The 23,185-nt window shown below is 64.1% G+C and overlaps 1 protein-coding gene across 3 annotated transcripts in view; it reads right to left on the bottom strand.

Moving 5' to 3' along the window:
- Positions 1–959: 959 nt before the first annotated feature.
- The window catches only part of ITGAL (integrin subunit alpha L), a 29,360-nt gene continuing 7,134 nt past the window's right edge, over positions 960–23,185 (bottom strand). For all 3 annotated transcript variants that reach the window (XM_074998375.1, XM_074998376.1, XM_074998374.1), the window contains 28 exons: positions 22,987–23,081; positions 22,809–22,873; positions 22,470–22,584; positions 21,698–21,825; positions 20,687–20,838; positions 20,457–20,610; positions 19,039–19,183; positions 18,557–18,633; positions 17,253–17,382; positions 17,024–17,160; positions 16,722–16,862; positions 16,196–16,405; positions 13,502–13,632; positions 13,206–13,363; positions 11,424–11,575; positions 11,085–11,216; positions 10,638–10,711; positions 9,484–9,625; positions 8,839–8,949; positions 8,662–8,744; positions 7,400–7,483; positions 7,233–7,305; positions 6,365–6,472; positions 5,975–6,052; positions 5,628–5,750; positions 1,791–1,889; positions 1,512–1,622; positions 960–1,432 (listed from right to left, as the gene is read on the bottom strand). In XM_074998375.1, the coding sequence (XP_074854476.1) occupies positions 1,289–1,432; positions 1,512–1,622; positions 1,791–1,889; positions 5,628–5,750; positions 5,975–6,052; positions 6,365–6,472; positions 7,233–7,305; positions 7,400–7,483; positions 8,662–8,744; positions 8,839–8,949; positions 9,484–9,625; positions 10,638–10,711; positions 11,085–11,216; positions 11,424–11,575; positions 13,206–13,363; positions 13,502–13,632; positions 16,196–16,405; positions 16,722–16,862; positions 17,024–17,160; positions 17,253–17,382; positions 18,557–18,633; positions 19,039–19,183; positions 20,457–20,610; positions 20,687–20,838; positions 21,698–21,825; positions 22,470–22,584; positions 22,809–22,873; positions 22,987–23,081 (3,352 nt within the window). In that variant the 3' untranslated portion in view covers positions 960–1,288. The remainder of the gene's footprint in view (positions 1,433–1,511; positions 1,623–1,790; positions 1,890–5,627; positions 5,751–5,974; positions 6,053–6,364; positions 6,473–7,232; positions 7,306–7,399; positions 7,484–8,661; positions 8,745–8,838; positions 8,950–9,483; positions 9,626–10,637; positions 10,712–11,084; positions 11,217–11,423; positions 11,576–13,205; positions 13,364–13,501; positions 13,633–16,195; positions 16,406–16,721; positions 16,863–17,023; positions 17,161–17,252; positions 17,383–18,556; positions 18,634–19,038; positions 19,184–20,456; positions 20,611–20,686; positions 20,839–21,697; positions 21,826–22,469; positions 22,585–22,808; positions 22,874–22,986; positions 23,082–23,185) is intronic.

Genomic DNA, 23,185 nt, shown 5'->3' with positions numbered 1-23,185 from the left:
GCCCGGCTTAACTCCCCTGCAGCCCCAACCCCCACCGGACTTAACTCCCCCTAAGCCCCAACCCCCACACCAGGCTTAACTCCCCCGCAGCCCCAACCCCCCCCGGACTTAACTCCCCCACAGCCCCAACCCCCACGCCAGGCTTAACTCCCCCGCAGCCCCAACCAGCCCCCCGACTTAACTCCCCCGCAGCCTCAACCCCCCCCAGACTTAACTCCCCCACAGCCCCACACTGCGCCCCACAGACTCCCCAGCCACCGAACTGCCCCCCCCGACACCCTCACTCCTACTCAACCCACCCACACATCCCCAGCTCAACCCCCCCCCCGAGCTAGCTCAACCCACCCCCTCCCTCGGCTCACCACCCCCCCAGGCAGCCATGTAGTCCTGGGTCAACTCAACCCCCCCACAGCCCCAACCCACCCTAGGCTTAACCTCCCGCCCGCGTCCCACAGCCCAAGCCCCAGCCCAGCCCAGGCTAAACACTCCTTAAGTGCCCCCACCCCAAACCCAGGGCTTACATTTCAAAAGGACGTCCACAGGCTCCTGCTGCTTTGCTGGCTGCATGGCCCCCCCGCATGCAGCCGCAGCAGCAGCTCCCCGACCTGCGCGCTGAAAGAGCAGGACTCAGCGTAATTGGTTTAATGGTCTGGCTGGCTGCTAAACTAACTAAACCAAGTGCTGCTCTTTCTTCTGTGGGCAGGGAGCTGGAGCCAGTGCCGGAGCCAGTGCCGGAGCCAGAGCCGGTGCCGGTGCCGGTGCCGGAGCCGGTGCCGGAGCCGGTGCCGGAGCCGCGGTGGCAGCACCTATGAACAATGGCGCCGGGAACAAGGTGGCAGGGTGCAGGTTTGCTGCATTCTGCTGGGAACAAAGCCCGTGTAAGACATTTGTGACCATCCTGCAGTGATGCTGCAAATCACTGCGCGCGCTGTGCGTAACACGGGGGGACAAAAGGCTTTGACGTTATTTATTCAGGCCCCTCGCTAGTCACATGCATTGCTGCTCCTCAGTCATTGGGGGGTTTTTACCACGTTACATAGAGGCCTTTCTTGCTGTGTTGGTTGCCAACCCCCGCATGTTCCTGTCCCAGAGCCAGGGAGAGAACCCAGGAGTCCTGGTTCCCAAAACCCCCTACTCTAACTCACCACACCCATGTCCTTTCCAGAGCCAGGGAGAGAACCCAGGAGTCCTGCTTCCCAATACCCCCTACTCTAACTCACCAGCCCTACACCCCTCCCAGAGCCAGGGAGAGAATCCAGCCGTCCTGGCTCCCCCCACCCCATGCATGTCATGCTGTCCCCTGGGGGTCCGGGGGTCCCTGGGCAGTGGGGGGCTCAGGTGGGGCTCCATTGCCCTGGTGAGTCGCAGACACAGTCTCTCCTCCAGGGGTCTCCTCCGGGCCCATGAGACGATTCCGTTTGAAGAAGCCGAACTGGGAGAGGGAGCAGAGTTAGACGGGACGGCTGCCAGACAGACAGGGGGCCAGGCCAGGCCAGCCAAGGGGGGCTCACCTTGTAGAGCAGGCCCACCAGCACCAGCAGGAGGACCACGCCACCGACGGAGCTGCCAACGATCACCGGCACCGGGTTGAAATGGGAAATTACCTCCACCTCTGTGGTGACCTGTGGGAAGATGTGGTGTGGGAGAGAACCCAGACGTAGGGGCTCCCAGCCCCTCCCTCACTCTGTGCCCCCACCCAAGCCGGCAGGGAACCCCAGAGGCCTGGCCCAGCCTATTTTCCCCTAGTGCCCCTACCCCACAGAGAACCCAGGCGTCCTGGCTCCCAGTACCTGGCTGTACTGGAATTCCTCTGGCTGGCTCTGGAAATATTTGGTCTCATCAATGCTGACGGCGGCTTCGCTGCGGAGCCAGAGCCGTTGGGCTTCCAGCTGGGGGACAGAAGGACAGAGAGGGGGTGAGGACAGGCTGCAGTGGTGGCTGCCATCCCCATCACTGGGGCTCCAGACATGTGGGTGGTACCCAGAAAGCCCAGTGCCTGCTCCCCTCCCCGCATCACCCGCGCCGGCCTGCGGCTCTGGGAGGGTGGTTAGCCGTTTCCAGCTTCCAATTGCCTTAAAACAGGGGGCTGTTCCCCTTTGAGTTTCACTGTCCCTTACTGGCCTTGTTCTATTTTACGCTGCATTCGCCAGCATCGACGCCTTTCGCTTCTCCGCACGAGGGTTTAACTCCCGTTGTTGTTACAAAGTCTTTGCATCGCTCCCTGCTGCTTTTATCACAGAATCATAGAACACCAGGACCAGAAGGGGCCTCGAGAGGCCATCGAGTCCAGTCCCCTGCCCCGACGGCAGGACCGACCACTATCTACACCATCCCTGACAGACATCTATCTAATCTGTTCTTAAATATCTCCAGCGAGGGAGATTCCACAACCTCCCTTGGCAACTTATTCCAGTACTTGACCACCCTGACAGTTAGGAACTTTTTCCTAATGTCCAACCTAAACTCCCCTTGCTGCAGCTTAAGCCCATTGCCTCTTGTTCTCTCCTCAGAGGCCAAGAAGAACAAGTTTTCTCCCTCCTCCTTATGACACCCTTTAAGATATCTGAAAACCGCTATCATGTCCCCCCCCAATCTTCTCTTTTCCAAGCTAAACAAGCCCGATTCTTTCAGCCTTTCTTCATAGGTCATGTTCTCCAGACCTTTTATCATTCTAGTTGCTCTTCTCTGGACCTTCTCTAATTTCTCCACATCTTTCTTGAATTGGGGTGCCCAGAACTGGACACAATATTCCAGCTGAGGCCTAACCAGCGCAGAGTAGAACGGTAGAATGATTCCTCGTGTCTTGTTCACAACACACCTGCTAACGCGTCCCAGAATCATGTTTGCTTTTTTTGCAACAGCATCACACTGTTGACTCATATTTAACTTGTGATCTCCTAGAAACCCTAGATCCCTTTCTGCTGTACTCCTTCCTAGACAGTCTTTTCCCATTCTGTATGTGTGAAACAGATTATTCCTTCCTAAGTGCAACACCTTACATTTATCTTTATTAAACTTCATCCTGTTTACTTCAGACCATTTCTCCAATTTATCTAGATCATTCTGAATTATGACCCTATCCTCCAAGGTAGTTGCAACCCCTCCCAGCTTGGTATCATCTGGGAACTTAGTAAGCGTACTTTCTATGCCAATATCCAAATCATTAATGAAGATATTGAACAGAACTGGTCCCAAAACAGACCCCTGTGGAACCCCACTTGTTATGCTTTTCCAGCAGGATTGAGCCCCATTAACAACTACTCTCTGGGTACGATTAGCCAGCCAGTTATGCACCCACCTTATTGCAGCCCCATTTAAGTTGGACTTGCCTCATTTGTCGATAAGAGTATTACGCGAGACCATATTTTACCTGGTAGCTAAGCCCTGGGAGCACTTTTTTGTTTTTTTACTGCATTTTTTAATTTGGGGCACACATTTAAGTTGAGCCTCTCTCATGGGGCCGTTGAGAAGTTTCCATGCACTCTGCAGGGGTTTTACTTTTGGCACTGTGTCATGTGGCTGGATTTTTATATTCAATATGGAAGCCACTTTTATGTGCCCAATGTATCTATTGGCCCCAGATCTTGTGCTTGGGGGAAGGGGCTGTGTGAGTGTCTAATTACAGCTGAGGATGCCCTGAAGCTATATATGCTACGTGTACGTCTGCATCGGGTCGGTAGGTGAAGGTACAGACTTTAGCTCTGTAGCTGTGTTAGAAAATGTTTGAGTGCTGAGCCTCACAACAGGTGTGAACTCTGCCCCAGCCAGGACACTGGGCTAAACAATGGGGTGGAAACCAGGTGCTCAGACACCAAATCCACCTCCCAGATGCTGGGACTTGTCGATGGGATGCTGCCCATGGGTCAGGTGAGCAAATGAACTGAAGTGAGGTGCCCAGGCAGAGATTCCACCTGCCATGGAAATGACTCTGGTGTGCAGGCAAAAGCAGCGACCAATGGCGTTTTCCCACAGCGGCTCACCTGGGCCCGGTGACTTTCGACCCCCAAGGGCCTGATGGGAAGAAGGGGCTTTGTCCCTGGACACTAGATAGAACCATGAGGTGGACCTAGCAGCGGCCATCCTGGACTGGAACTTGCTTCTTTGTCCTGGTTCCTGCTCGAAGGACCCATGAACCCGCACGCTGCCTCCAGCTGGCCAAGCCCACAATTCTCCAGTCACTAAGGCCATGTAACCTGAACTTTCAGAGACTTTCAAGAATCAGCGTGTCATACTGAGGGCCTGCACCACTAGCTGTCTCTGATGCATGTAAAGAATCACTTTAACAATTTTTCTCCTCGCTCTGTTCTTTCTTTTTTGTGTTAATAGACCTGTAGACGTTTAGGATGTGATGGATTTGGGTAAGAGCCGAGTCTATATTGACCAGGGACTGGGGCTGGACCCTTTGGGGCCCAGAAGACTCTGTGCGGCGTTGGGTGAAACAGGTTTAAGAATGTCCCACCTAAGTTGGGGGCTGTTGGGCTGGGCTGGCGCAGCAGCTGAGAAGTCTGTGGGTTTGCATGTGTGGCGTCTGACTGGCTGGTGGGGCTGGCCGAGGTGCTTCTGTGGCTGGTTGGATTTGCCGTAGCGAGCAGGAAATCCCAGCCTGGGGCTGTGAGTGGCCTGGACTTTAAGCGAAGGTCCCCTGGATTCATTTCTTTAGCTGTGCCGAGAAACCCTGTCCTATTACACACTGAACCTTTGCATTTCCGTTCAGTGAACCTCCTCTTCGTGTGTAGTTCCCCTTTCTGAAACTACATGCCACACTGGTGGGCTGTTGAGGGCCTTTTCCCACCCCTGGGATGTCATATTTCATTAATTCACCGTGTCCAAGCGGCCCAGCTACATTCACTGTCTGGATCAGATCCTGTGTTCCCCTTAGGAGTAAACCAGGAATGGCCTCTCCCCTTGTGGGTTCCAGACCCATCTGCTCCAGGAAGCGGCTTCATCTCTGCCTCCCGTGCTGAGGTCGTAGGTACCCCACTAACGTGGAGGTAGTTGAAGTCCCCCATTATTCCTGAGTTTTTGATTTCGATGCCTCTCTAACCTCCCTGAGCATTTCACAGTCACTGTCGCCATCCTGGCCAGGTGCTGGGTAGCGCAATGGCAATTGTGAGAGCCGGAAATGGCCACGCAGAGAGGTCTAACGGGACAATCTGGTTCATTTAAGATTTCTACTCTTTGATCCTGCTCTTACTTACCCATACGGTGCCCCTCCCCACCCCCAGCACGACAGGTCTGAGCACCGCCCAGTATATTTTGCCCCCTGGTGTGACTGTGCCCCACTGATTATCCCCGGCCCAGTGAGTTTCTGAGGTGCATCAAACTCTTCCCCCAAACTCAGTCGCAGAACTCCCCTGAGCCCACCTGCTGGCGCTTCTCTTCAGCCTGGGGGACCTGCCAGTGCTTTGGGATAAGCCAGTGATGCTAATCACCCAGCCCCTGGTTCCACGCACGCACCCTGCCCCCAAGGCCCCGCTGCTCCCGAATTCACCGGCTCACACTCAGGCCCTTGCAGGTCACTTGGCTGCAGCTGAGCCCCTGAATATTCCTGGGGCCGCACCCCTCGCAGCCTAAGGCCAAGGCTCCATCAGCGGTACCACCCCCCCACCCCCACCCCCCAGCCCTACCTTAGCTCCGTCCTTGGCTCGGTACAGCTCCCCAGAGAAGTAAAATCTCAGGACTTCTCCATTGGCCAGGGAGGTGACCTGGCACTGGACCTGGGTGCAGACAGTTGCCCCCAGACACCCGCGCTGGGAGCAAAGAAAACAGTCAGGTTGCACCTCCTGTGCCCAGGCAAGGTGACACAAGTGCCCCTCCCCAGAGGTGGCTGCATCCCAGGGCCAGGCCACGGGTCTCTGTGTGCCCAGCCTTGCCCTGCCCCAGAGGGCTGGTGTCTCAGCCCCAGGCGAGGGGCCCCTCTGAAACCAGCGCCTGCCCCACCCCAGAGGTGGCTGCATTGCAGCTCTGATCTTACAGTCACAGGTTCCTTTGGGGTGGCGGCTGCAGTTCCCATTCGGCGCGTCTGTGGAGGGGTGCAGGTGAACGGTTTTTCCTGCAAGGAAAAGGAGCAGGTTAGGCCAGAACAGAACCCAGGAGTCTGGGCTCCCAGCTGCCCAGGTCCACCCCCTAGGTCCCTCTCCCCTTCCAGAACCAGGGGAGATCCCAGGGTCTGGGCTCCAACTGCGCCCGCTCTAACCCACCAGACCCCACCCAGCCTCCAAGAGCTGGGTTAAGCCCTGGAGTCCTGGACTCCCCACCCCCCACCCCACTCTAACCACTACCCCCCACTGCCATGAGCAGTGAACCCAGGAGTCCTGGCTCTCAATGCTCCTACTGTGACCCCACCCCCATTCCAGGCACTCACCCCCCCACTGAGGTTGATGGCCACGTCCCAGAGGAAGCCGAGTTCAGCCCGGATGGGAAGGTCGAAGGTCACAGTAATGGGCACAGCCAGGGGCCCCAAGTTCCGCACCTGGGGAGCGGGAGAAACACATTGGGAGGAGCAGTTGCAGCCGACCTAGAGAAGTTACTATCCCCTCTGCTCGGCACAGGGGCGGCCACGGCGGGAGGATTGCGTCCAGCTCTGGGCCCCCCAGTTTAAAGGATGTGGGTGCACTGGAGCGGGTTCAGCGAAGGGCAAAGAAAATGATTCAGGGGCTGGAGCACAAGACCTGTGAGGAGAGGCTGAGGGATGTGGGATTGTTTAGTTTACAGAAGAGAAGACTGAGGGGTGATTTAATAGCAGCCTTCAGCTTCCTGCAGGGGAGCTCTAACGAGGAGGGTGAGAAACTGCTCCCGGTGGTGTCAGAAGGCAGAACAAGGAGCCATGGGCTGAAGTTGCAGAGGGGGAGGAGTAGGTTGGGTATTAGGAAAAACTCCTTCCCCAGGCGGGTGGTGAGGCACTGGAATGTGTTGCCTGGAGAGGTGGTGGATTCTCCATCCCTGGAAGTTTTTAAGTCCCGGCTGGACAAGGTCCTGGCTGGGATGACTTAGTGGGGGGGTTGATCCTGCTTAAAGCAGGGGGCTGGACTCGATGACCTCCTGAGGTCCCTTCCAGCCTTGGGGTTCTGTGATTAACAGCTCAGGGGGGTTGGTGTGCATAGATACCACTGAACTGAGTGCGCCCGGGCTCAGCCACCAGCCCCGTGCCAGGCGCCGGAGCCAGGTGTGGCCAGTCTCAGGCACTGACCCTGCTCCAGGCGCCAGAGCCAGGTGTGGCCAGTCTGTCTCACCTGGTAGCCGTGGGTAATTGCTCTGCGCTCCGGCAGCTCCGCGGAGACATTGACATAGGTGCTAGAGTCCAGCCTGGGGGACAGGGGGGTGTCAGTGTGTGGGCGGAGCCCAGGCCCCCCAGGATGGGGCTGGCCGAGCCGGGGGGGGTGGGGCAGGGAGCAGGTACCCTGTCACGACGATCCCGACCGGGCGCAGCACTGGCAGCTCCCGCGTGGCCACGTTGTCCGCCAGCGTCTCGTTCTCATTCCGACTGCAGGGGAAGGAAGCAGGTCGGATGAACCACACGTTGGGCTCCTGGCCCCCCGCTTCCCCATGGCCCAGCCGCCCCCCAGGCACCGGCAAACGGCTGTGGCTCAGCGGGATTGGGGCAGGAATGGGGGCTGGGAGTGAGGGGATGGGCAGACGGAGGGTGGACAGACGGACAGGTTAGGGAGGGAGGGGGATGCTACAGGAACTGGGTGCCAGATGTTATCACTAGTACAATGGTGCAAGGGACTGTGCACCAGACATTATCACTAGTATGAGAGTGCAAAAAACCACGCACCCAAATTATCACTAGCACAATCATGCAAGGGACTGTGCACCAGAGGTTATCACTAGTACAATCGTGCAAGGGGCTGTGCACTGGAGGTTATCGCTAGTACGACAGTGCAAGGGACCAGAGCAGCCGTGCCGTGTGTGGTCCTTGTAACAATGTTGTGCCTGGTCAGATCCTCGTGTTCAGACGCTTGTCTCACCTCGGTCTGCGCCTCCTGACTAGTGTCTGGCTGAGGCCCTGGACAATGAGCTGGGCCCAGCCCCGCTGGCTCCGGGGCCCCCACGAGGGATGAGGCTGCAGCGGGGTCACCCCGGGTCAGCAGGCCATGGGGAGGTGCCGGAGGGCGGGCAGGGGATTCCTGGGGGCTGGACGCTGATGGTGGGACCGAGGCTGCAGCCGCCCCACGGCCACGGGGCACCAGGAAGCAGCTGCGCTGGCGCTGTCCTGTCTCCAGCCCTGCGTCCCGCCCCCGACAAAGCCGCCAACGAGGCTCAGGCTGGCCCTGCCGAGCAGTGGGGCTGCTCCCGGCCGGTGACCTCAGCGGAGCAGCCGAGACCCTGTCTGTGGCCTGGGGGTCTGCGGCTGCGGCCCGGGGCTGCTCCCTGCCAGCCGGCGTCGGGCACAAGGCACCGCTGGCAGTGGGGCGCTCCGGGGAAAGCCTGTGTGAGCGCTGGCCTGGGGCGCGCGGGGTCGGCTGGGGGCAGAGCTTGGCAGTGACTCCCCACGTGCCGCATCCCCAGTGGGGACAGGAGCTGAGTCGGTCGGTCTCGGTCCGCGGGGAGCCTGCCCGGCCCTGGGCACACGGGTGGGAGGGAAGCTGTGCAGGGGGTGCCTGGCGCCCTCCCCCCAGCACCACGGGTCCCTCCCCTGCACGCGCAGCCAGGCCGTACCAGGCAGCCTGCAGGGTGAAGGAGGCCAGGTCGTCGGCCCAGGGGGCGTCGGAAGAGACGAGCAACGCCAGACGGAGGACAACCTGCAGGAGGGCCCGGAGAGGGGTGAGACTCGGCCCAGGCACAGAGCCGAGAGCTGAGCCCAGGCGCGCTCGGGGCACCGATGGCCCCACTTACTGCTGTTCTCTCCCGCAGGGCCGGGGGGCTGAGCTGGCAGGAGCTGTTCAGGACGGGCAAAGGGCTCAGAGCCAGGGGCGTGCTGCAGACCAGAGCGACCGGCCAGGGGGACTGGGGAGACAGGAAACCAGGGATCGTTAGTGACACCCCCCGGCCCCCATGCCTGGCCACGGCCCTGGGGTCCCCCAGCCCTGAGATACTGCCCCAGCCCTGCCGGTGCCCCTCACCCCTGCCCCACAGCCCTGCCGGTGCCCCTCACCCCTGCCCCACAGCCCCTGCCCCACAGCCCTGCCGGTGCCCCTCACCCCTGCCCCACAGCCCCTGCCCCCCAGCCCCGCCGGTGCCCCTCACCCCTGCCCCCCAGCCCTGCCGGTGCCCCTCACCCCTGCCCCCAGCCCTGCCAGTGCCCCTCACCCCTGCCCCCCAGCCCCTGCCCCTGCCCCACAGCCCCGCCGGTGCCCCTCACCCCTGCCCCACAGCCCCTGCCGGTGCCCCTCACCCCTGCCCCCCAGCCCTGCCGGTGCCCCTCACCCCTGCCCCCCAGCCCCTGCCCCACAGCCCTGCCGGTGCCCCTCACCCCTGCCCCACAGCCCCTGCCCCCCAGCCCCGCCGGTGCCCCTCACTCCCAACTTGCAGCCCCAGTACCCGCAGGACGGCGCCCCCGCGGAAGGACAGCCCCGGGGGGTACTGCAGCGCCAGCGCTGGCCCATAAGCCGTTTCTCCCACGTTCTCAAGCTGCACCGTCAGGTTAAGCAGGAAACTGGAACTGAGCCGGAGTCCTGGGGCCCTGCAAGCACATGCTGAGTCCAGCCAGCCTCCCTCAGCAGGGGGCGCGGGGGGCAGGAGGTACTGGGGGGCAGGGCAGCCGGGGGTTAGGGAGCACCGGGGGCTGGGGGCTGCTGGAGGGCAGGGGACTATGGGGTGCAGGGCAGCCGGGGGTTAGGGAGCACCGGGGGCTGGGGGCTGCTGGAGGGCAGGGGACTATGGGGTGCAGGGCAGCCGGGGGTTAGGGAGCCCCGGGGGGCTGGGGGCTGCTGGAGGGCAGGGGACTATGGGGTGCAGGGCAGCTGAGGGTTAGGGAGCCCCGGGGGGCTGGGGGCTGCTGGAGGGCAGGGGACTATGGGGTGCAGGGCAGCCGGGGGTTAAGGAGCACCGGGGGGCTGGGGGCTGCTGGAGGGCAGGGGACTATGGGGTGCAGGGCAGCCGGGGGTTAGGGAGCACCGGGGGGCTGGGGGCTGCTGGAGGGCAGGGGACTATGGGGTGCAGGGCAGCCGGGGGTTAGGGAGCACCGGGGGGCTGGGGGCTGCTGGAGGGCAGGAGGTACTGGGGTGCAGGGCAGCTGGGGGTTAGGGAGCACCGGGGGGCTGGGGGCTGCTGGAGGGCAGGGGACTATGGGGTGCAGGGCAGCCGGGGGTTAAGGAGCACCGGGGGGCTGGGGGCTGCTGGAGGGCAGGGGACTATGGGGTGCAGGGCAGCCGGGGGTTAGGGAGCACCGGGGGGCTGGGGGCTGCTGGAGGGCAGGGGACTATGGGGTGCAGGGCAGCCGGGGGTTAGGGAGCACCGGGGGGCTGGGGGCTGCTGGAGGGCAGGGGACTATGGGGTGCAGGGCAGCCGGGGGTTAGGGAGCACCGGGGGGCTGGGGGCTGCTGGAGGGCAGGGGACTATGGGGTGCAGGGCAGCTGGGGGTTAGGGAGCACCGGGGGGCTGGGGGCTGCTGGAGGGCAGGGGACTATGGGGTGCAGGGCAGCCGGGGGTTAGGGAGCACCGGGGGGGTCAGGGTGTAATGGGGCCTCACTCACCCCGAGAAGTTGAAGGAGACCCGCAGGTCAGCCACGCACACCTCGTCTGCCCCACACTTCTTCTCAAAGGGGACCTGCGAGGCCAAGAGCAAGGCTGGGTGGGAGCTGGGTGCTCAGGACGCTCAGGCTGTGGCGGGGACCCGGGAGCGCAGGGCAGTGCTGGGGGAGGGGACCAAAGTCCTATGGCCTAGTGCAGTAGCAGGAGAAGGTGGGGAGGGGACCCAGGCATCCAAGTGAACAGGGGAGGGAAGGGGAGGGGAGCCAGGTGTCCGAGTGCACAGGGCAGGGGAGGGGAGGGGAGGGGAGGGGACGGGACCCAGGTGTCCGAGCACACAGGGGAGGGGACCCAGGTGTCCGAGCGCACGGGGGAGGGGACCCAGGCCTCTGAGCACTCAGGGGAGGGGAGGGGAGGGGACCCAGGTGTCCGAGCGCATGGGGGAGGGTTACCAGCAGGCGGGTGGTGGTGTTGGTGTTGGGGGCCAGCACGGGCGTCAGGTTCTTCATGCCAGAGATTGGCTCCCCCCGGACTGAGAAATTCACCTGCAGCTCCACGGGGGTTAGGAAATCCTCCAGGCAGGGCTGGGGGAGGAGTTAGTGCTGTGAGCTTCCAAGAGCAGTGCCCCTGAGCCAGGGCCTGCCCCTTGTGCTGCGAGTGGCCCACAGCAGTGCCCCAACTGGAGGCTCCCCCACCCCGTGCTGTGAGCTTCCACACAGCAGTGCCCTCAGCAGAGAACGCCCGAGGGCCGCGCTCGTCTCCATGCCGTGCGGGCAGGAGCAGGACCCTACCCGGACGTGCAGGCTTTTGGTGGCACAGTGCGGCATGGCGCTGAGACGCAGGGTCTCCAGGAGCCTTGAGGTTCCATCCTGCAGCACCAGGCGCGGGTTTGAACTCCCAGCATCCATCTGGAGCGTGAGGGAGAGGCGGGCACGGAGCGGCACTGTGGGGGAGGGAGTGAGGAACTGACGGACAGGACAGACCGGCCAGCCACCAATGACCGGGCGGGGGGCCACGGCAGGGATGTGGCAGCAGGTGGGAGGGTGGATGGGCCACAGGACGATGATGTCATTGGGTTCTGAGGTTGCAATTGGTGGATGTAACTTGATTCCTTTAGCAATTTCACCTTCTGGGCTGCCCCCGCCCCTCTCCTGGTAAACGGGCCGGGACCGAGATGTGCACAGCACAGAGGTGCTTCAGCCAAAGTCCTTCCTGCGCCCCATCGTTTTCAATGGCACAAGCTGCTGGGCCTGTGACCCCCATTCCTGCACATTGCTCATTCTCGTAGGGGCAGGTAGGCCTGGGGAATGTTCGTCTGTTCCTAGTTACAAAGGTGTCAATGAGGCCATCACCGGTGCCTCTGGGACCCCGACGACCGGGCCACTAGCTGGATGGTAAGTCTGGGGAATAGTTGGCTGGGGAAGAGGTGTGCCTGCCTGGTACAGGCCTCTGCCTGGGAATCCAGTGTTTTCCCACATGGGGGGGGGCGGTGTTAAACAGAGGGTTCCCGCCCCGGGGGACAGTCTGTTTAAGCGATGGGGTTCTTTCTGCCCCTTAGTCTTCAGCCTGACTTGGAAATTGCTCGACACACCCTAAGAATGCGGAAGAACTTTACTGGAGACCCAGGTCAGGAGAAGCTCATTTCTGACCTGAAATGCTCACCTGATATAAGAACGGCTGCATAGGGTAAGAACTCACAGGTAGAGTCTTAGTGAGATAGAACTAGTGCTGTGTTTTCTTTTATTGTAATTCAATCACTCACTTTGATCTGCCGGTTTTCACTTCTAACCACTGAAATCCTCCTGTTTTGCTTAATAAAACCTTTGTTGTTTATAAGGAAGCCCAGTGTGACTGGTTATTACCTGGGGAGGGTATCTGTGCATGTCACTGTGCAGGCCCCCCTTTCATTGGTAAAGGGTCATAGCTAATGAGCCCTCCCAGTGAAGTCTTTTGCACTGAGACAGATTTATCTGGGGTTTTGATCCCTTTGGGGGGAGGGATTTGATTTCTGAGGGGCTGTGCCCTCGAACTGCACCTGCCCAGAGCTCTGGTAAATCAGCGTCTGCAGTGCTCTGAGGGGGGGGCGGTGACCCCAGCTCTGTGCCTTGGCTGGGGGAGACCAGAGGATCTGGCTCAGCAGCACAGGGTGGTGGGGAAGCCCCAGAGAGCAAGACGGTGGGGGTCAGTGGCCTGATCAGCACAACAGGGAACATCCCCAGGGATCTGCTGTGCCTGCCCCCATCACACTCTCAATCTTTTCTTTCTTCCTTCCAAGCTAAAGGCCGGGCGCAGCATGCGCTCGGGGGTCAGGTCTGAGGTCCAAATGGACCCAGGAACGTGGCTGGTCCTTTGGGACTGGAGGAACCTGTTTGCATTGGGAGAGTTTGGTTTTCCAAACCTCTGGTGTGTGCCAAGAGGGGCCCTGGCTGCGGCACAGAAGAAGCCGGCGCCTTGGACCGGAGGGGGTTGTGTGACTCTTTGTCAGCCAGCGTGTCAATCAGAAGCGCCCTTAGGGACCAGCGGGAGGGAGGAACGTGGCCGGCAGAGGTGGAGGGTGACTTGGGGCGTCTCACCTGGTCCCCACTGGCTGATGTGGCTGAGGTTGAAGCAGAGGGTCAGGGCGACCTGCCTAGCTGCCCTGCTAGACGCCCCCATGCAGCCAGTCTCGCCCAGGGGGATGTGGGTCGGAACCAGCGACAGGGAGCAGGAGACACTGATCACTGGACGGGTCCTGCCAGGACAGAGAAGCACAGACAGTGAGGGAGGGACAGACAGACAGACGTGGCCCAGCCTGACAGCCCTGAATTCTCCCCCACCCTCAGTGCTGTGAGCTTCCTGGCAGCAGTGCCACCAACTGGTACTCCCCTACCTGAGCAGCACGGCCCGGCCCAGGGCCCCCACAACCACGTCCGTCAGTCCGTCCCCGCTGAGATCCATCCTCCCCTGGACAGACTGACCGAAAAACCGGAGAGCAAGAGAAAGACTCCTGGCAGAGATACGCTGGGGCGGGGGGGAAGAGATGGGACAGTGAGCCTCCCTCCCGACCCACAGCCCCTGCCAGCCCAGCCCAGCCCAGCCCAGCCGGTGCCCCTCCCTCCCGACCCACAGCCCCTGCCAGCCCAGCCCTGCCCAGCCCAGCCCAGCCGGTGCCCCTCCCTCCCGACCCACAGCCCCTGCCAGCCCAGCCCAGCCCAGCCCAGCCGGTGCCCCTCCCTCCCGACCCACAGCCCCTGCCAGCCCAGCCCTGCCCAGCCCAGCCCAGCCGGTGCCCCTCCCTCCCGACCCACAGCCCCTGCCAGCCCAGCCCAGCCCAGCCCAGCCGGTGCCCCTCCCTCCCGACCCACAGCCCCTGCCAGCCCAGCCCTGCCCAGCCCAGCCCAGCCCAGCCCAGCCCAGCTGGTGCCCCTCCCTCCCGACCCACAGCCCCTGCCAGCCCAGCCCAGCCCAGCCCAGCCGGTGCCCCTCCCTCCCGACCCACAGCCCCTGCCAGCCCAGCCCAGCCCAGCCCAGCCCAGCCCAGCTGGTGCCCCTCCCTCCCGACCCACAGCCCCTGCCAGCCCAGCCCAGCCCAGCCCAGCCGGTGCCCCTCCCTCCCGACCCACAGCCCCTGCCAGCCCAGCCCAGCCCAGCCCAGCCCAGCCCAGCCCAGCTGGTGCCCCTCCCTCCCGACCCACAGCCCCTGCCAGCCCAGCCCAGCCCAGCCCAGCCGGTGCCCCTCCCTCCCGACCCACAGCCCCTGCCAGCCCAGCCCTGCCCAGCCCAGCCCAGCCGGTGCCCCTCCCTCCCGACCCACAGCCCCTGCCAGCCCAGCCCAGCCCAGCCCAGCCCAGCCCAGCCCAGCCCAGCTGGTGCCCCTCCCTCCCGACCCACAGCCCCTGCCAGCCCAGCCCAGCCGGTGCCCCTCCCTCCCGACCCACAGCCCCTGCCAGCCCAGCCCAGCCCAGCCCAGCCGGTGCCCCTCCCTCCCGACCCACAGCCCCTGCCAGCCCAGCCCTGCCCAGCCCAGCCCAGCCGGTGCCCCTCCCTCCCGACCCACAGCCCCTGCCAGCCCAGCCCAGCCCAGCCCAGCCGGTGCCCCTCCCTCCCGACCCACAGCCCCTGCCAGCCCAGCCCTGCCCAGCCCAGCCCTGCCGGTGCCCCTCCCTCCCGACCCACAGTCCCTGCCAGCCCAGTCCAGCCCAGCCCAGCCGGTGCCCCTCCCTCCCGACCCACAGCCCCTGCCAGCCCAGCCCAGCCCAGCCCTGCCAGTGCCCCTTCCTCCCGACCCACAGCCCCTGTCAGCCCAGCCCAGCCCAGCCCAGCCCAGCCGGTGCCCCTCCCTCCCGACCCACAGCCCCTGCCAGCCCAGCCCAGCCCAGCCCTGCCAGTGCCCCTCCCTCCCGACCCACAGCCCCTGTCAGCCCAGCCCAGCCCAGCCCAGCCCAGCCAGTGCCCCTCCCTCCCGACCCACAGCCCCTGTCAGCCCAGCCCAGCCCAGCCCAGCCGGTGCCCCTCCCTCCCGACCCACAGCCCCTGCCAGCCCAGCCCAGCCCAGCCCAGCCGGTGCCCCTCTCTCCCGACCCACAGCCCCTGCCAGCCCAGCCCAGCCCAGCCCAGCCCAGCCGGTGCCCCTCCCTCCCGACCCACAGCCCCTGCCAGCCCAGCCCAGCCCAGCCCAGCCGGTGCCCCTCCCTCCCGACCCACAGCCCCTGTCAGCCCAGCCCAGCCCAGCCCAGCCCAGCCGGTGCCCCTCCCTCCCGACCCACAGCCCCTGCCAGCCCAGCCCTGCCCAGCCCAGCCCAGCCCAGCCCAGCCCAGCCGGTGCCCCTCCCTCCCGACCCACAGCCCCTGCCAGCCCAGCCCTGCCCAGCCCAGCCCTGCCGGTGCCCCTCCCTCCCGACCCACAGTCCCTGCCAGCCCAGCCCAGCCCAGCCCAGCCGGTGCCCCTCCCTCCCGACCCACAGTCCCTGCCAGCCCAGCCCAGCCCAGCCAGTACCCCTCACTCCCGACCCACAGTCCCTGCCAGCCCAGCCCAGCCCAGCCAGTACCCCTCACTCCCGACCCACAGCCCCTGCCAGCCCAGCCCAGCCCAGCCCTGCCAGTGCCCCTCCCTCCCGACCCACAGCCCCTGTCAGCCCAGCCCAGCCCAGCCCAGCCCAGCCAGTGCCCCTCCCTCCCGACCCACAGCCCCTGTCAGCCCAGCCCAGCCCAGCCCAGCCGGTGCCCCTCCCTCCCGACCCACAGCCCCTGCCAGCCCAGCCCAGCCCAGCCCAGCCCAGCCGGTGCCCCTCCCTCCCGACCCACAGCCCCTGCCAGCCCAGCCCAGCCCAGCCCAGCCGGTGCCCCTCCCTCCCGACCCACAGCCCCTGTCAGCCCAGCCCAGCCCAGCCCAGCCCAGCCGGTGCCCCTCCCTCCCGACCCACAGCCCCTGCCAGCCCAGCCCAGCCCAGCCCAGCCCTGCCGGTGCCCCTCCCTCCCGACCCACAGCCCCTGCCAGCCCAGCCCTGCCTGCCCCCCCCAGCCCTGTCCCCCAGCCCTGCCAGTGCCCCTCCCTCCCAACCCCCAGCCCTGGGGAGGGTCTCACCTGGCTGTGGGGCTCTTTCAGGGCTGGTCTCCCCATGTTCCCCAGGAAGATGTAAATGGCCCCCCGGCCTTCGTCCTCCATGGGGGCCCCGATGGCAACATCACTTGTGTTGTCCCCATTCACATCCCCCAGGGGCCCCACTGCTGCTCCAAATCGGCCCAGCCCGTCCCCCGGGGACCCCCACAGGGTCTGGGTGCAGTTCAGAGAGCCCTAGGGCAGAGAGAGACCCAGTCAGAGCCCAGCCCTGCCCTCCTCATCTGGTTCCCTTCCCCCATCATCCCCTCCCCCACCAACACCACCTCTCCCTGTCCCCATCCCCCGCCCATCCCCCACCCCATCACGCTGCCCCTTCCCCATCCCATCACTCCGCCCACCCCCCGCTCCTTCACCATCACCCTGCCCATCCCCCGCCCCATCCCCCACTTCCCCAGCACCTACCTTCCATCCCCCTCCCATCTCTTCTGTCTCTACCCCACCAGCCCTTTACCCGCCGTCTCCCCTCCCCCCCGATTCCCCCCCAGCTCACCAGGTCCCCCAGGGCACAAACCCGGACCAGGCCGCCCCGGCTGCGGTTCTGGTGGTTGGGGGCCCCAATCAGGACCAGGTCTGTGTTACCGTCACCGTCCAGGTCCAGGGTGCAGAGCTCAGCCCCAAAGGAGGAGCCCACCTGAGGGAGGGAGACAGAAGGACGGGGTGTAGGGTGCTGGTGGGCTGGACGGGGCAGGTGTTACGAATTGGCAGATGTGGGTGAGAGCACAGAGGGACAGGGGAGCCGGGGACAGACAGACGGACAGGGCGAGGTTGGGTGGGGCGGGGCGAACTGCTCACCTGCTCCCCCAGGACGCTGTTCCCCACGCGCCCCCTGCGGCTCTGGAAGACACTGACCCGGCCGACGTGCCCAAACCGGGGGGCTCCGGTGACGTAGAGGACGTGGTGCCCTCGGCGGGCCAGGGCCACGGCATAGCCTGTGGGGGGGGGGCAGGGTGAGTAGCGGGGGTGGGGGTGGGGAGGAGCACGAGGTGGGATGAAAGGTGGGGGGGACGCCAGAGCCACTCACCCAGGTACGCGTCCTTGGCCTCTGCCCCCAGCGCGGACTCATTGAGGAAGGCTGGGGGGAGCCGGTCATCCTGCTCCTCCAGCCCCCCCGCCCAGTCGTAGGCTCCCACCGCACCCACCACAACCACCTCCTGGGGGTGAGCAGGAGAGAGACAGGGGATGGGGGTCTGTGAGGGACCCAGGAGTCCTCGCCCGTCCCCCAACCCCACTGCCACGCAGGGCTGTGACCAATCAGCCACGAACCCCTCCCCTTCTGCTCTGCTTGGCTTAATGACCCTGGAGCCCTAACGAGCCCCCGTTACTATTCACAAAACCAAGTGCTCCCACCATTACTTATCTAAAGCAACACTCGATGACAGGAAACAGAGTAGTAATTAGCCAGGTAAATAATAATGAGGGAACCATTCAGGACACTGATGCACTGAAATTGCTACTAATGATTGGCCAGTCTGTAGTTGCCCCGCCTCTCCATGCTGGTCCCGCCCCCAGTGACTGGCCAATCGCTGCAGACTGGTGTGCAGAGAGCTGGGACTGAGCTGCCTCTGGAAGGCCAGGTGGGCCCCCCGGGGTGAGGGACCGTCGATTTGCAGGTGGCCTTTGGGGGCGGGTGGGTGGCTCGCTGGGCACTGGAGGGAGCCCAGGGAGGACACGGGGCAGGAAGAGCTCAGGCCTGTAACAAGCTTGGCAGGGCAGTGAACCCTTGATAGACTGGACTAATGGGGGAGGGGTGTCCGTTAAAGCTGCAAGTCCATTAAATTTGGGGGTTTACTGCCCACCCACCCTGCCAGGCTCCCCAGCCCCCAATGCCTGGGACTCACCAAAGCAGCCAGCCCCACTGCCGCTGGAGGAGCCACCAGAGCCCACTGGCACGTGGCTGGGGGAACCCTGCCCCATGCAGCCGGAAGAGCCACCACCACCGCGGGAGCCGCCACATGCTCCTCCCACCAGGGGCGGGACACGTAGGTGAGTGGCACCTGCCCACGTATGTGCCCCACCCCCACGGTGGCAGCAGTCCAGGCTCTTCCTTCTTTGGTGGTGGGGGCAGATTTAAGTGGGGCTCAGGGCTGGCGGGCGGCCACAGCTCCTCACAGCTGCTAAATCGGCCTCCTCGAAATCCAGCGTTTGCTGCAACTGGCCTGTTAATCGCTGGCATTGGCCTCACCCAGTGGTGGGACCAGGCGTGGGGTGCGGTGTGACTCTGGCCTGGGGGTCCATTCGGCCCCTGTCCCCAGCTGGGGCTGGAGCCTGTGGGCCTGACCCTCCCCCTCTGTGGGGCTTCAGGGTGCGCATGTGGGTTCCACCCACCGGGGTGAGCAGGGCGCTGAATCCACCTTGCGACAACTCCAGCTGGAAGGAGCTGCTGTTGGAAACCTGGCCTGTCCCTTTCGGGAGGAAAAGGGAGTTAGAGCAGGGCAGGGAATGGGACCCAGGTGTCCAGGAAGGAGAACTGCCCCCCCACCAGCGCACCCAGGGAAGCAGGGCAGGGAATGGGACCCAGGTGTCTGGGTAGGAGAACTCCCCACACCAGCACTCCCGGGAAGTGGGGCAGGGAATGGGACCCAGGTGTCCAGGAAGGAGAACTGCCCCCCCCCAGCGCACCCAGGGAAGCAGGGCAGGGAATGGGACCCAGGCGTCCGGGTAGGAGAACTCCCCTCACCAGCACTCCCGGGAAGCGGGGCAGGGAATGGGACCCAGGCGTCCGGGTAGGAGAACTCCCCACACCAGCACTCCCGGGAAGCGGGGCAGGGAATGGGACCCAGGCGTCCGGGCAGGGGAGGGCCCTTCACCTTCAATATTGAAGATCTTCTCGCGAAGCTGCTCTTGGAGGGTGCTAAGGGCGGCGAAGCTCCCAACCCGGAAGACGTTCTCAGCCCGCGAGGCGATGGTGAGCAGCTCCTGGCGCGCCTGCGCTGCGGAGAATGCGTTGCCCACCTGCGACCAGGACAGGGGCAGCCCTTGAGGAGCATCCAGACCCCCAAACCCAGAAACCTTCCTGCTGACATGGAGCCCCCACCATCAACCCTCCAGAACATCCCAGGACCCAATCTCCCATCCTCCCTCGGCCGGGTCCAGAGCCTGCCATGTCTTCCCAGGGCTCCGCACTGCTCCCCACAGCCTCTGTCTCCTCCACAGAGCTCCTCTCCCCCCGACTGAGACAGTCCTGCCTCCCCAGAGACCCTCACACCTCTGCAGAGCCCAGCATGCCTCCGGAGGGGCTCTCCTGCCTCCCCAGAGCCCAGCACGCCGCCCCCGAGATGGTCTTACCTCCCCAGAACCCCTCATACCTCTCCTGAGGCCCTCTCACCGCCCCAGAGCTTCCATGTCTCCGCACAGCCCCTATTGCATCCCCAGTCCGCCACACACACACACACACACACACACACACACACACACCTCCCCAGAACCCCTCACAGCTTCCCATAATCCCTCTTGGCTCCCAGCACCCACCAGACACCTACAGACCCTTTCAGATCCATTTCAGCCCCCCTCACAACCTCCTCCTCGTCCACCAAAACTCTCCGCTGCCCTTCCAGGTGTCCCCCGGGAGCCCTGCCTCGATCTGGCCAAACCCCAGTCCAGAACTACCCCCCACTCCTCTGGGAACCCGCTGGGGCTCTCCTGAGCGCCTCACTCCTGCTTCAGAGCCTTCAAGCAACCTTGAGACCCTCCAGGCACCCGAAACGATTGTGGAACCGCTCAACACCTAACAGTACTGACCAATGTGCCAGGACATCTCAGGGCTCCAGAGCCTCCTAGAGCCCAGGATCTTTAAGGACGCTCCAGAACCTCCAGAGAACCTGCCGAAGTACCGAGCTCATCCCAGATCCTCTCACAACCCAGAACCTTCATGACCTTCAGTGAGCCGGAAATTTCAAAACACCCGCAGAGAACAGAAATGTTACGGGCTGTTCCTGACTGCAGGGAGCCCAGAAACTGCACAGAGTCCCACAGGTCTCATGCATCCTCCAGAACCTCCCAGACCCGCTCAGGGACTTCTAGAACCTCTCAGCCACTGCAGCCGTTGAAGAACTTCTTTGCACCCCCATCCATAAGGATGCTTCCAAACTGCTGGGGACCCCGAAAGGTTCAAGGCACCTCCTGTACCGAGGGCGTTGAAGGAACCGGGAGGGTTACCCACAGCCCAGCACATGGCATGGACTCTCCCAGTCTCTGCCACACACCCGCCGCGAGGTCCCTGCCGTACCCCAATGGCGTATCGGATCAGCTCCTTGCTGTCAGCCGCCTGGATGGCCTCAGCGAAGGTGGTCTGTTCATCTGTGGATTCCCCGTCGGTCAGGACAATCAGGAGCCGCTTGGCTTTGGGCCGGGCACCGTGCTGGGGACCAAAGGTCTCCTGGCTGTGCGGAGAGGGTGCAGAGTCAGGGCTGGTGGTCTGGGGCGGCCGCCGTTACCCGTCCCCCAGGAGGTACTCACGCCACGAAGCGGATGGCAGAGGGGGTGTGGGTGTTGCCCTTCAGCTGGGGAAAGGCCATCAGATCCTGCACCACGGCCGACAGCCCCTTCTTGGTGTAGCTGGTAAAGCTGAAGACCTGGTGGATCTCAGAGGAGAACTGGACCACGGCGAGCTGGGGGAGGGGAGTCGGGGGTGAAATCGAGTGGCACCAGCTGCCCTGCTACCGACGCATGGACAGATGGACACACAGAAGGGCTCAGCCCCTCCAGCTGAGTGCACAGGGACAGACGGACACATGGAGGGGCAGATGGAGGGACAGCCCAGGGCCGGCTGGAGAGATGCACGGTGCAGGGACGGACGGACACGCAGGGACGGCTGGACAGACGTGCAGGACAGGGACGGACGGACGGACACGCAGGGATGGCTGGACAGACGTGCAGGACAGGGACGGACGGACGGACACGCAGGGATGGATGGACAGACGTGCAGGACAGGGAAGGATGGTGTGATGGAGTGGGGGGGTGCATGTGTGAGTCAGGCTGGATGTCTGAGGCAAGCAGAGCAGCTCCCAGTGGCTAAGGATGACCCTGGGGCTACAACTGGCAGGTAACACCTCTGCCCTGAACAAAGAGGAGGGAGGAGCTGAGCTGGTTTTTGAATCGGGGGCGGCAGTTAGAGGCGAGGGGAAGGGAGAGCTGGAAGGCAGCCAGCCTGAGGAGGGGGAAGCTACACCCCAGAGGGGCACCCTCGGGGTCTTCTCCCCAGGACAGGTTGGAAGGACTGTCTCTGGCTGCTATGCTGTCGCTTCTGTGAGAAACTGGACATCTGTTGCCTAATAAACCTCCTGTTGTACCTGCTGAGTGAGAGTCTCTCCTGCCAGCGGACGGGGTGCAGTGCAGGGGGACCCCTGAACCCCATCACAGATGGACACACACGGATGGCTGGACAGACATGCAGGACAGGGACGGACGGACACGCAGGGATGGCTGGACAGACGTGCAGGACAGGGACAGACGGACGGACGGACCCACCTGGGCGCGGGGCCCCGCCAGGTTGCGCAGCAGCTGCTCGATGAAGGTCTTCATCAGTGTGAAGTCCTGCGGCTGGATGCTCTGGGAGTCGTCGTACAGAATGGCCACGTCCACCCCCGAAATGCACTCTGGGGGTGGCGGGAATCAGCACCATTGCCGGTGTCACCCCCCCCCGCTGGTGTCACCCCCCCATGTCACTCCCCCACCAGCATCACCCCCCGTCTCACCCCCCCGCCGGCATCACCCCCCCACCAGCATCACCCCGTGTCACCCCCCGCCGGCATCACCCCCCCATGTCACTCCCCCACCAGCATCACCCCCCGTCTCACCCCCCCGCCGGCATCACCCCCCCACCAGCATCACCCCGTGTCACCCCCCGCCGGCATCACCCCCACATGTCACTCCCCCACCAGCATCACCCCCCGTGTCACCCCCCCCGGTGTCACCCCCCACCAGTATCACCCCCCGTGTCACCCCCCAGCCGGCATCACCCCCCCACCAGCATCACGCCCCGTGCCACGCCCCCCGGCATTACCCCCCCATGTCACCCCCCCACCAGAATCACCCCCCCACCAGCATCACACCCCGTGTCACCCCCCCCCGGCATCACCCCCCATGTCACCCCCCCACCAGAATCACCCCCCCCACCAGCGGCACCCCTGGTGTCAGCCCCCTGCTATTGTTACCCCCCGGGATCACCCCCCAGCTGGCATCTCCCAGCCAGCCAGCACCATCACCAGCCCGGAGCAGCACCCCCTGCCTGCATCCCCACCTTGGCTAGTGGGGTGCAGGGCCCGGGGGAGCCTCTCCAAGCCCCCCCACAGGTAGCAGAGCCCCTGCAGATAGACATTCTCCTCACAGGGCTGCTGGAGCCGGGGGCCGCAGGCCTGGGGAGGAAACCAGGGTCACCGGGGATCCCTCATCCCAGCCCCGCATACTATCCCCTCAGCCCACATCTGCGCTTCACCTGTAGGTGTTGCCGACCCCCCACCTCCCCTGCTCTCTGCCCCTCCCACCACAGCCCTGTCTTCCCCCACAGCCCCTCCCCTCTTCCCTTCCTGCCCCACAGCCCCTCCCCATAGCCAGGCCTGGGGGGCAGGAGGTGACTTACGATGATTCGGGATCCCGAGCTCTCGTCAGAGGCCAGCACCAGACCCATGGAGACCGGGGGGGTTTCTGGGGGCACAGAGCGAGCAGGAGAGACACCCACTAGGCACCCCCCAAAACACCCCCACCCCCCCCAAGAGAGAGCAGGGGCCAGAGACCCCACCACAGACCCCGTCACTTACCAGGGAGGGGGATGGGCTGACAGGTCCCCCCATGGTAGGAGCAGCGATACAGGGATCCCGTCCCGTTCCCCCCCAGGGGGGCACTCACCACCAGCCTGGGGAAAGATGGGCACAGGCTGGATTATGGGCTCTGATGCCACCGCCCCCGAAGCTAGGAGGGAACCCAGGAGTCCTGAGCCTCCCCACCCCGCCTGAGCTG

This window comes from Carettochelys insculpta, chromosome 6 (genome assembly GCF_033958435.1).
Source record: "Carettochelys insculpta isolate YL-2023 chromosome 6, ASM3395843v1, whole genome shotgun sequence".
In the NCBI taxonomy this organism is placed as follows: Eukaryota; Metazoa; Chordata; order Testudines; family Carettochelyidae; genus Carettochelys; species Carettochelys insculpta.
The sequence above is the reverse complement of the archived record's forward strand: the minus strand, read 5'-3'. Positions and strand labels throughout refer to the sequence as shown.